Source organism: Larimichthys crocea, chromosome XXIII (genome assembly GCF_000972845.2).
Source record: "Larimichthys crocea isolate SSNF chromosome XXIII, L_crocea_2.0, whole genome shotgun sequence".
Lineage (NCBI taxonomy): Eukaryota > Metazoa > Chordata > Actinopteri > Sciaenidae > Larimichthys > Larimichthys crocea.
The window spans coordinates 12736647-12748620 of NC_040033.1; the positions used below are offsets into that span (position 1 = coordinate 12736647).

The 11974-nt window shown below is 39.6% G+C and overlaps 1 protein-coding gene across 1 annotated transcript; it reads left to right on the forward strand.

Moving 5' to 3' along the window:
• The first annotated feature begins 137 nt into the window (after nucleotides 1–137).
• shrprbck1r (sharpin and rbck1 related) lies at nucleotides 138–11480 on the forward strand. The gene is made up of 14 exons (XM_010735172.3): nucleotides 138–876; nucleotides 1578–1752; nucleotides 2457–2534; nucleotides 2710–2851; nucleotides 3000–3090; nucleotides 3218–3539; nucleotides 4906–5006; nucleotides 5128–5298; nucleotides 7313–7473; nucleotides 7694–7805; nucleotides 8335–8514; nucleotides 8752–8850; nucleotides 9090–9233; nucleotides 9517–11480. Exons 1-14 carry the CDS (start codon nucleotides 601–603, stop codon nucleotides 9595–9597), a joined length of 2133 nt encoding a protein of 710 aa, XP_010733474.2. The 5' UTR covers nucleotides 138–600; the 3' UTR covers nucleotides 9598–11480.
• Nucleotides 11481–11974: the final 494 nt, after the last annotated feature.

Consider the following 11974-nt stretch of genomic DNA (forward strand, 5'->3'; position numbering starts at 1 on the left):
ATTTCTGTTAACTAATAAATGTAGAACTGTTGTCTAAAAGCAATATCCACCACCAGCCGTGCTGTTATTCAGTACAACAGCACTCCCTGTCGTGCGATTATGATTTATTAATGCTCATGAATATTACAACAGCATACGTCAGCCCACACGGCGACGCATGCGCACTACGAAATGAAAGGATACGGACAAACAACATACTCGGCGTTACTCTAGTATCAAACTATTGTCAACAGCCTCGGTGTTAGAAAGATACGGGGCACACCGAAGAAAACTGTGACTGCTTACTGCTCAAAAAGAAACACTAAAATTTTGCCTGAAACGACGCCACAGCGACAAAGGAAGAAGAGAGAAGTGAAACCTCTCGGGCTCGGGCTAATGTTACACTTTGAGAAGTGGCTCCAAACAGTTGACAGACTCTGCGCACTTGCTTCCTGTAGTCAAGAGAGTGGCCGCTAAATAACCAGCGACGGGATATAATGTAAGAAAACACCGCCAAGTAAATAGATACTCAAGAGCAGCTGACAACGTGGGAAGAGAGGTGAACAACCTGGACGCCCCGTGTGTGTTTGTGTTTGTTTTCTACATGAATCTGTCGGCAGGATGTCGCTGAGTTCAGGCGGTTGGACTCACACCCCTGGCTACACACCGGACCAGTCGGCCGCCCTCCCCAGTCACTATGCGGCCTCGCAGTCACAACTCGGCTGCCAGACCGTCCTCATGTCGGTCCGAGTGTCCGTTTGTCATTCGGGTATTCGGCCGCTGTGTCTTCCGGGAGCAGGTGATGAGTCACTCCGCCTGCAGCTCAGCATGGACCCGGGGAAATCCGGGGAATTCCGGCTGTCGCTCCAGGACAGCAGCGGGACTGGCCGGAGTGTGGTGAGTTGGTTTTCTTGCTGTGGAAATGTGATGAAATGAAACTTAATTTGAGTGGGGACCTCCAGAAGCAGTGGTTTTACAAACTTTATGTTCTTTATTTTTGTAACCAGTTTCCTTTTAGGTGCAATCAGATACTGAGAACAAATCACATGCATGACAGCTTTGTTGTGTTTTTTCATCTGGCTCAAGGTTCACTGTGTGTCAGTGTGGCAGCGCATTTATTTAGGATTATGCAACATCTAAGCATAATGTAGACTGAAATAATAAAGGTATTCAATATCTCCTCTCCTCTTATAGGCAGTTTTTAAAGGTCCAGTGTGTAGGATTTTAGTGACACCTAGCGGTGAAGTTGCCGATTGCAACCAAATGAATACTCTCACGTAGGAAAAATTCATTCAAATAAAAAGCAAAAGGCTATATGTAGATCAGTGTTTGGTTTGTCTGTTCTGGGCTACTGTAAAAAAAAAAAGAAAAAAGAAAAGAATAAATCATAGTTCAACATGGTGGACTCATTTTAAGACAACGAAAAAAACAACTTTTTTTATTTTCAAGTGATTATACACTAATGAAAACACACCGCTGTGTCGGTCATTAAATGTTTTTCTCTGCTGAAACTTTGAATGAATCATGAATGAGATAACGTCCTCATTTCTTCCTGCCCTCTTCTCCTCTCATTTTGTTCTCTCTTCCTCTTTCTCCAGACCATCGCCGAGTTTGATCTGGGCACCGTAAACTATGAAGTGAAGTCACCAAAGTGCCACGAGCTGAGTTTAGCGGCGCCTCCACATGACCGCATCAGTTTCAACTTCCGCTGTGAGCAGGAAGCCCAGGAGTGGGCTACGGTGGTGCTATCTTCACTGAGAGAGGCCCACAGAGGTCAGTCGCCTTTCTTTCCAAATACTGTTTAGATACAACCACAGAAAAATGTGGTGAAAAGGGATATTTCATACTTTTGCAAGAGGGTGCTCTTTTACAAACTACAGTACAATTGTTATTGGAAAGCCCTGTTGTTTATTCTCAATTGGTGGAATTCATTTTTTTTCTGTTGTGGACTCCAGCTTGATGCATCAAACTGTTTTTTATTGATTTAAACAAAAGGGCTTTTCATCACCCAGCTTGATGCTTGTTAACATCGCTGCCGTCAAATCTTAACCACTGTAACCAAGCTTCATATTTTTGCTTCAATAGATTGGTCTGTGCTTACTTACTGAGGAATTATTAAAAACTGAGAACAAAACAGCTCTTGTGTCCGCTGACATCACGATGATATTTACACAAACCTGCATCGTAAACTGCAAACTCCTCTGTGACTTTAAGCTTATATGAAGCAGCATTAAGAGCTAAGATTAGAGATGGTGCATCACTGTGACATTTAGATGACAACCGCACAGTAGATCAGGAGGAAATATTCACTTTGTTATTTACTATATTACTAAAAAAAAGTGTCTTATTAAATTTAGACAAAGAGTTAAAGATTTCCACATTTTGGAAAAGTGGAATGCTTCTTGTTGGTCACTGTTTGTTTTCTACATCTTTATTTAAATAACTATTCTGTTTCTGTTTTTTTTTCTCATTGGCAGTCGCCCCTCAAGTTAACGGTCCACAGCGCCCCCTGGACAGTGTTGATGCTCACAACACCTCGGCCTTGCAACAAACAGGTGCATACACTGTACATCTTCATGCCAATATGAAATCTTATTTGTTTGTTTTTTGTGATAACACATTCACTCATTTTATTAGAGGTATGGCAGCATCATCTGCGCTCACTTGCCATGTTCACGCGTGTGTGCTTGTTTTTTTTGTTTCCTTGTTCGTGTGTGTATCCGTCTGTAGAAGAAACCTGCATCGAGCTGACCCGAGCCATAGAAGCAGGTGACATGCAGTCTGCTTCTGCCTTTGCTGCCACACTTGCCCGACAACACGCAACGCTCAAGATTCAGCCCTCTGCCAGAGACTACGAAGACACTGAAATCAGGTGGGTGCCTCATCATCATTATTAACTATGATTTCAACATTTTAAATGTTGAAAATGATTGATGGTCAATCATTTAATATTTTAGATTGCGATATAAAGTTTGTGCTAACTATGCGGCTAATAGCTTGTGTATCATTTTATCTGACAGCTTGGCTGTTGTAGTTGAGGATTCTTCTTCATCCTGTTGCGTCACTGTGAAAGTTTACCCACACATGACTACTGCAGCACTGAAACAGCAGGTTAGTCTGAAGAATGCTTCTCTTGCCTTCTTCATTTCAGTCACTTTTATTTCTATAACCCAGAATTACAGATCAGTTGCCTTAAAAGGCTCTTTTTCTTTCTTACTTTGTTTTTCTATCACCTCAGATGTTTCTAGAGTATGGCTTTCACCCACGGGTGCAGCGCTGGGTGATTGGGCAGTGTCTGTGCGCCGACCAGCGCACTCTGGCCTCGTATGGGGTTCATCAGGACGGTGACACAGCCTTCTTGTACCTCCTGTCAGCCCGTCATGCACGCTTAACCCAACAAGTCCTCCAGCATGACCAGGAAAGTGCCCTCCTTCTCAGTTCTCCATCTCTGTCCCTCCCTACTGCTACCCCCCCTGCTACCTCTGCAAATGGCCCCTCTTCTCTAGACCGGAGGCCTTACACCACCCTACCTCCAAAACTCTATACCAGCAGCAGTACTGGTGAGTGAGAGCATTAACATTAACCCTACTAGTGTAATTTGTTTCCTGTCACCATTAACACCAATGAAAAGACTAGACCCACCAGTTTATTTATAAGTTTACTGTACTATAATATTTTAAGTCATGAACTCTAACTCCTTTTAAGGATCTACTGAAAACAGCTGTACAGCTAATTTTATGGGATTCATTGATGTGGACATGATTGTAGTGTCAAAGTTTAAGGTGTTTTTAAAATTAAGCACAAAGAAGTAGAAGTAGGTTTGGTATAACCTTTGCATAACCTATTTAGAGGAACTATACAAGACAAAACAGAAGCATTGCATTACAGTATACTTTGTAGGGAAATTCAGATATGTTAACAATACCAAAAGATATAATCTTAGCACCAGAACCCTGTTAGATTGAGACCTTTACCCTGAAAAATACAAGGTGGGCCAAAATTCGGCCACCGAAAATTCCACGATGCAGGATATAGGAAAAACACAGGTAAGAAATACATCTGCAGGATATAAGAAAAAAAAAGGCAAGAAATACATCATACACTGCTCTTCACACATGCGAGGTGCGTTCATGACCGTCGGAATGACTATGATGTGTTCCAAAACGTGGGAAAAATGGAAATTCATCGGAAATATAATAAAACTAAATAGTATTTCTTTCAAGAACAAATTAACAGTGACTAAAACAACATGGGCTTTCTAACAGTATAAATGAAATAATAATTATACTAACTGGAAATTCTACTGGAATATTTGAAGGATATTAAATAAACATTTACTTTCTTTTACAAATGTATTCTAGGCTATTTATGCAATAGTAAAAAAAATAGAGAAAAATTTAACTACCGCATTTCATATTCGGTTTCGGTATTCGGCCAACCATTAAATTTTTTTTCGGTTTCAGCTGAAAATTTTCATTTCGGTGCATCCCTAATATGTATAGTATTGTTACAATCCATATGTTTATTCTAGCATGACTTTATAAGACCAGCGTTCTGTTTCAAAATTAATTTAAATCAACCAAAACTCTTTGTAAAGAAATCATAACCTCAGCTAGATGTTGCTTCCGGCTGTACATTTAGTGCTGTGACTGTTCACACAGGAATATAACAGTGAATAGTAATGAAATAGATCAATTTAAAATTGGTGTAATAAACTCTTGTATAGATGTAACATTCTGGTGTATCACATTTGACAGTATAGTATTATTTCTTTTAGATCTGTTTGTGATTGATTTTTTTTTATGGGGAGGGTTTGCACGTATAATACATGTATTACATAAATAGGTTACATAAATGGAAGCACAAAGGCATTTACATACGAGTTTAATGGGCACACATATTGTGTTTTCTCCTTAAATGTTTCAGGTGGGTCAGAGAGGGGAACCATCACTGAGATCAAAGATCTCATCAACCTAGAGATGCCCCAACTTAATGAAGCACTGAGCACCAACACAGCCTCCACCCAGGTAATAGACAGGAGCTGTCATGTTTTGTTTTTTTTTGTGTTTTAGTGGTAAAACATAACAGACATAATACTTAAAAGATGAATGATTGAAAGCAAAAATAAAAACACTTCTTCTGTCTTAGGGTTGGTCGTGCCCTTCTTGCACTTACATAAACAAACCAACACGGCCAGGCTGTGAGATTTGCAGTACAAACCGCCCGGAGAACTACGTCATCCCGGGTGGTTACCGACCTGACGCACTGGAACTCCGACGAATCCAACAGGAGAAGGAGGCTATCAGACAGTACCAGCAGGTATGATTAACACACTCACACCTGTACAACCGGACATAAGATGCACTCGCAGCATGCATTACGTATACAATCATACACCTGCATGTACATCTCTGTATACTCAGAGTAAAACCTTATTTTGGCACAGCATTTGGTGATAATTATATAGAAGGAATCAACAACAATCCTGAGTCAACTGATATTTTGTAAAATTGGGCAAAAATACACAGACAAATAATGGAAGTATGAAATTAATTCAGTTGACATTTGAAATCAAATTTGCAGGCTCTCTCAGGTTGACTCTCTTCTCTTTTGTCTCTGTTTTTTTGAAGGAGAAAGGGAGAAGAGAGATGCTGAGGAGTGCTGGGGCTCAAAACAACTCACTCCTGTATAACCTGGACCAGGACTACTGAACACACACAGACGCAGGCATACATACATAAATATATACATACACGTGTTTATTTATGTTTTATTCAGAGACAGTTTGAATTTATAGCACTATTTCCGTTGGACTCATCAGACACTCAACTTTTAAATCACATAAATTATCATGCACAATGTTTATCATGCACGTCTGTATGCTAAAATTGAAAGCGTATGGTTCTGTTACCCTGAAGTTGAATGTAGGTTAAAGACTTTATTTGAGATGCACTGACACCACTTAAGCCTACTTAAGCCTACTTAAGCCTAGTACTGGCAAAATAAACAGTACAGGTGGTGGCATAACCCCTAACCTATCCTCAAATCCAGTGTTTTGCATGTTTATATGATCCTACAATAGAGAAACTGTATGAGAACAGTTGATTTTACATTTTATAAAAATGTGGCAACTCTGTTCTGGTGTACAAGTTTCTGGTTTAGCAGGTAAAAAGTAGAATCTGACCTGATACTGGCCAATATTGATGTTTGAGAGTCAAAAAAAGTCTGAAAGCTGAATTTCTTTTGGTCCCATAAACACATAATACTGAACATATCTGGCTCTGGGCCCTGTTAAACAAAGTGAGTTCATCGTAGCATGGCTCTTTTGGTGTCACCAGGCTTCACTGAGCTGTCCTGGATAACCGGTGTCACGAAGTTGGTTATCAGCTGGTTCTGTAACTCTGGGTTTTTCCTCTTTAGCAACAAACGTGTTAATGCGAAAGAAGCTAAGTTGTTGATTACAAGTCATAACATGAATGAAGTGCTAATTTAAAAGGCTAATATTAACAGTAATAACTGTGAGATAACTGTAGTGACAGTAGAACGTGGCATTCAGCAAAGTAAAATCCTTTCCAATGTGTCAGCTTGTCTGATGATGAACAAAGTATCATGAATATGTGATGCACTTATAAAAGTTTTTCTGCTGCCAAAGCAAAGAGGAGAAGACAAGTAGATAATACAGGGAAATGTTTACATGTTTGTGGTTTATATTTCTTCTAAAAGATAATAGAGGGTTTATTTTTATTTCCAATTATCACAAAGTCACTTCATGTTATTCTGAGTTGCAGTGATGGAGTGTAAAAGCATTGACACCGTCACCGTAAATTAGTGTCGCTTTAAAACCAGAGGGGACACATGGAAAGCCTGAGCGACAAAACAATTCAACTGATCAATACGAATATCTATTGCTCTTTATTATTCATCAGTTGCTGGACAGTGGTTTGGAGTTAAACTGCTTTGGTGGGGTGGTGACCTGCCCTGGTTAACACTGAGCCAGCTTTGTGATAACTGAAAACACTTTGTGATACAAGGCCCTGGTAATAAATGCTGGTCAAGTTACAGTGAGAAGGTTATCAATTATCGATTATCACTGTTAACTTTCAGCAAGTTCTTTTTTCTTTTTTATGAACTCCTAAAGAGCAGAGGTTGCCACTAAATTGAATGTAATGCCTGATTGTTAATTTTGCACTGTTAATTGTATATACAGATAAAAATAAAATGTTTATACAGTTTGTGTGTTTTCTATACATTACCAATCTTATTGTCCCCTATAACAAAAACTGAGGAAAATATTCCTTTAACCCCCCACCAACAACACCACCCCCTGTGCCAGGCAAGGGAAGAGGAGCGCAGGGAGAACTTTGCCCGGTTGGTGATGATGGACAGTCAGGACCTGCTGCCTAACCCAGAACCTGTGGACTGTAGGATCTGCTATGTGGACCTGCAACCTGGAGAGGGGGTCCTGCTGAGGGAGTGTCTCCACTGCTTCTGCAGGTAAGATCTAGGAGGTGGTTAAAAATAAACAATAGACTGAAGATGGATCATAAAAGATAGAAAATAAAAAAGAGAAAATGTTTTAGGAAAGAAGCGGATATGAAGCTCAGAGAGGGGTTCACAGCTTCTACAGTTGAGGAATAAGTGATTAAAATATCTTGGATGTTTCTCAAGATTCAGACCTGTAAGTATCTGCATGTTTGTGTATACACCTGCCCAGAGAGTGCTTACGTTCAGTCATCATGCTGAGTGAGGAGCCGGAGGTGTCCTGTCCCTACAGAGATGACACATATTCCTGTACCTGCTCCCTGCAGGAGAGGGAGATCAAAGCTGTGAGTTACACCAACAAATGCAGTATTTGTTCTGACCATAAACTACATTTCTAACTGGTGTATTTGCAGGAAGTATTATCTTCGTAAAGCATCGGAATATGCAAATTAAGGTCACTGTACAGTATGTTCCTTTCCACACTGCCTGCCAAGAAGCCAGTGCCGCTGATTTTGCTACTTGTTTTCAGCACAGACTTTGGCTTCTCTCCCTAATGACAGCCTTCAGCTGCTTCAGCTGACACAAAGCAACAGTTAGCCAACCTCTCCAGCTGCCAAATGTCAAACAATGAACTGTGATCCAATGTACAGTGTAGCCTCTTTTTAAAAAACAAGTGGGGTAGAAAGTAGAACATGAGCCTTGATATGATAACTATATATACACCGCATTTTATCTAGTAAAAAAGTAAAATAGAGAATCTTCAGAATTGATAGTATTTTATTGCTGTTGTGTCCAGCTGCATGTGTTTACATTGCAGGTCATATAACTTTGTTAGTGTTAACTGTTACTTCATAATTTCATCCACTTTCTCAGTTGGTACCAGCAGAGGAGTATGAGCGCTGGCTGCAAAGAGGTTTGTCAGTGGCAGAGTCTCGATGTGAGGGCAGCTACCACTGTGCTACTCCAGACTGTCTGGGCTGGTGCGTGTATGAGGACACAGTCAATGTCTTCCACTGCCCCGTCTGCAGGAAACATAACTGCCTGATTTGCAAGGTATGCAATATATACTCTGTATTTCATTGTTTACTTCCATAGTTTGTAGGAACCTTTGTGAAAAATACATGAGACTTGTCCTTTGAAGTCCTTCGAAAGAAGCAAGTGACACTACATGTTTAACGACATAAATGTTTCCATCTTCCTGCATCAGAGACTTTCTCTTAAGGTTGAATACACACATTAAAATTGTTTTTTGTTTTTTCTGTCTCTGTATCTTTTTTCATTTCCCCTCAGTCTATCCATGAGGGAATGAACTGTAAACAATACCAGGATGATCTTGCGGCGCGTGCTATAAATGACTCTGCTGCCAGGAGGACGACGCAACTGCTCAAGGTGAGCTGTAATAAATACTTGTGTGTGCAGGACAAAGAGTGACCTTGGTGTTTTTGAACTGCTTTTAAATGTACAATATTAGCAGAACTTTTCAAGAATATAGCCAGTGTATTGAGTTCTCCATGCTGATATATCAAATAGAAACTGATACCTACCACATCCTCTCATCTCACATCCTTTCTTCTTCCCTCTTGAAGTTTTGTTCTCCGATTTACACCAATTTTCTGTCTGACAAACAGACTCTTGTGCAGTCAGGCGAAGCAATGCACTGTCCCCAGTGTGGCATCATTGTGCAGAAGAGGGATGGATGTGATTGGCTGCGCTGCACAGTTTGCCATACTGAGATTTGCTGGGTAACCAGGGGTCCTCGCTGGGGGCCTAGGGTAAGGAATACATCTTTTCTTTCATGATATATTTCTTTCCTTGTGTAATTATTAGCTTCCTACGCCATCAGGATATGTAAATTATGATTTATGAGCCACATCCTGTTGGTGGTCTACATCTGTGGAACATATATCCTTACAGAAAAGGTGCAACGCACCCTTTTTTAAGCACAAATCTGTTTATTGTCTCTAACCATCATCCTGGGAATGATGGTCTACAGCCAAAACATCATCTGAAAGCTAATTTAAAGATTTTATAACCCTGATTCTGATCTTTTCCAAGGGTCCTGGAGACACCAGTGGAGGATGCCGCTGCAATGTCAACGGTCAGAAATGTCATCCTAAATGCCAAAACTGCCACTGAGAATCTTAAGAATGGTCAGATTGTCAAAGGGAATGAAAGACTCAACTTTAAATAGACTGTTCTCTAAAATATGCAAAGAGGTAAAAAAAAAAAAAAGCATATTTAAGCTAAAAGTGATTGTGCAGGAATGTTACATGCAACACGTTCTCCTTGTTATAAATGCAGGCATTCTCAATTCTTTCTCAGCAAGCAGAATAACATAAATTGTGGCCTCTGTTTAAACAACCTATAGCACATGTTCTAAAGTGCATGGCATAGGATGTTACCAGCTGCATTTTGGTTAGTGAAATGGCACACAATCTCAATGATGCATTGAATAATGTTTTTCATGCTTTGAAAAAAATGTATCTCAAAGTAAAAAAAAAAGTGTTGCAAGCATTGTTACAAAACTCCAAACCAAATCTAAAAAACAACTAAAAGTTACGGGTATGACGTTGGCATAAAACCAAAGCCTCCACCCTGCACACTGCAGGACTGGTGCGCATCTTTAGTCAGCTGACTTAACAAAGTCTCCTGGTTTTAGAATGTTACATAATTAATATTCTCACTCACATTCAACAATTACATTTACTTTCAACAGAACATGGCTATAACATTACACTGAGGATGAAGAGCACTGTTGCACGTCCCTGTGTGTGTAACAAGCAGAGTAGACTTATTGTCTTGACATAGTTTCGAGATTGCAATGCGCCTGACACACAACTCAGTTTAAGACCAACAGGCCCATGAGTGTACAGATGGGCATAAGTACATTTGCTGCAACATGGGCGCGGGGTGTAAAAGTGACAACTGCATTGATTGGCTCCTGCTATGCTGTTGTGTGCCACTTTGCACTAGATGTAAGATAGATCCCATATAGGCTGCAGCAGTGTTCAGTATAAATGAAACTATCATCTGACTGTAATGAGGAGGTTATAAGTATGCAGGGAAAGAGTATTAACTTTTATTGCATGTGGTGCTTTTATAAATGATTGCAGCACTGCAACTTTAGCAATACAGGTGTGTTGTTTTCTGTTTTGGTAGTTACATACCAGGATGCATTGCATTAAACTGAAGTGGCCTTATTCTTGTGCACCAACACTGTAGCAGGGTGTTTATGATGTTTTCTGGGAAACGTGACAAAATCCTTGTGTCCTTGATATGCAATTTTTCTGCATAGAGAAAGATCAAACAAGCGTATAGAGTTATATATGGTTATATTTTTTGTGTCTTGTGTCACCAAAGAGGTTTGAAATGAGAATGTGTTCCTATGAGTCTCATCTGTTGTTTAACCACCTTTGAGTGGAACCAGGCTGTGTGCATGAGTTCAGCACTTGCATGTTTCTGTTATGACAGATGTGGGTACAGAGGTCACTGAGGTACTGCTGACCAGCTGAGTATTGTGATGATGACATTCTCAATATACAGCAGAGTGTATTGATTTATAGTAAACTGTTAAATGCTAAAATACTGCAATACTTTCTGTAAGACGGCACATGTAAACACATTTTGTGGATAAGCTCAAATCCCTGTGAAGGAATTCATATGGTGTTGCTTGACAGCTTTTAAAACTATGTGAAAGCTTTATATCCATGGCGATATTTTGAATAATTTCTAATTCATCTGTGCATGAATTTGTTATTCTAATACATACATATAATTCACCAATAAATTTTGTATGACCTTGACCAGGATAAGAGTGAATACCCTCACAAACTGCACTCCCTGTTACACAAAATAAGTAAAGATTAACTCCAAATACCAAACTATGCCCTAGACTACACTACTGTCCCACACTGACAAGCCAGGAATAAGTCTTCACTGTTACTCATGTTAAAATATCAGCACTGTGTTGCTGATATACTTTTGTGCCTTAATTATCAATAAATACTCTTCAAACTCTCTGACTTGTTTGTCTGTGTTTTTTATTGAATTAAGAGTATCTGACAGCTGCCAAATATGCCATTTTGTCTTCATTGAGTGACAATGAGTGGTTTTGTAAATAACAGATGCCCCACCTGCTCTTTTTGAAAACCTGAGGGTAACATTATCTTAATTAAGTCATCAAATATTATTCTTTAAAAAGACAAAGTTGGAGATAGGAGATGGGGGTGGTAAGATAGAAAAGCTACTCAGGGCCAGAGTTATGAGATAACTGAGTTTTCTCTCAGGTGTTTCAGGTTAGAATCATCATTTAATCACATTACTTGTGGTGACGTTTAAAAGATATTATGTCTCTTTATAGACATGGACGATAATTCAGAGATTCAAATTTGACTGCGTAACAATAACACCTTATATAGACTAGCCATTAAACAGAGTGTACTGGCAGTTTTGTTTTTTTTAGTTTAGTTTATTGGCACTATAAAGCTAATCAAATTATGTACAGGAGAGGAAG

What these genes read in the sequence shown, in the direction of transcription:
- shrprbck1r (XM_010735172.3), top strand. Translation starts at nt 601, where the DNA reads ATGTCGCTGAGTTCAGGCGGTTGGACTCACACCCCTGGCTACACACCG. An exon ending in AGGAGAGGGAGATCAAAGCT is followed by an intron (nt 7,806 to 8,334) that starts GTGAGTTACACC and finishes CCACTTTCTCAG; the next exon opens with TTGGTACCAGCAGAGGAGTA. An exon ending in ATAACTGCCTGATTTGCAAG is followed by an intron (nt 8,515 to 8,751) that starts GTATGCAATATA and finishes ATTTCCCCTCAG; the next exon opens with TCTATCCATGAGGGAATGAA.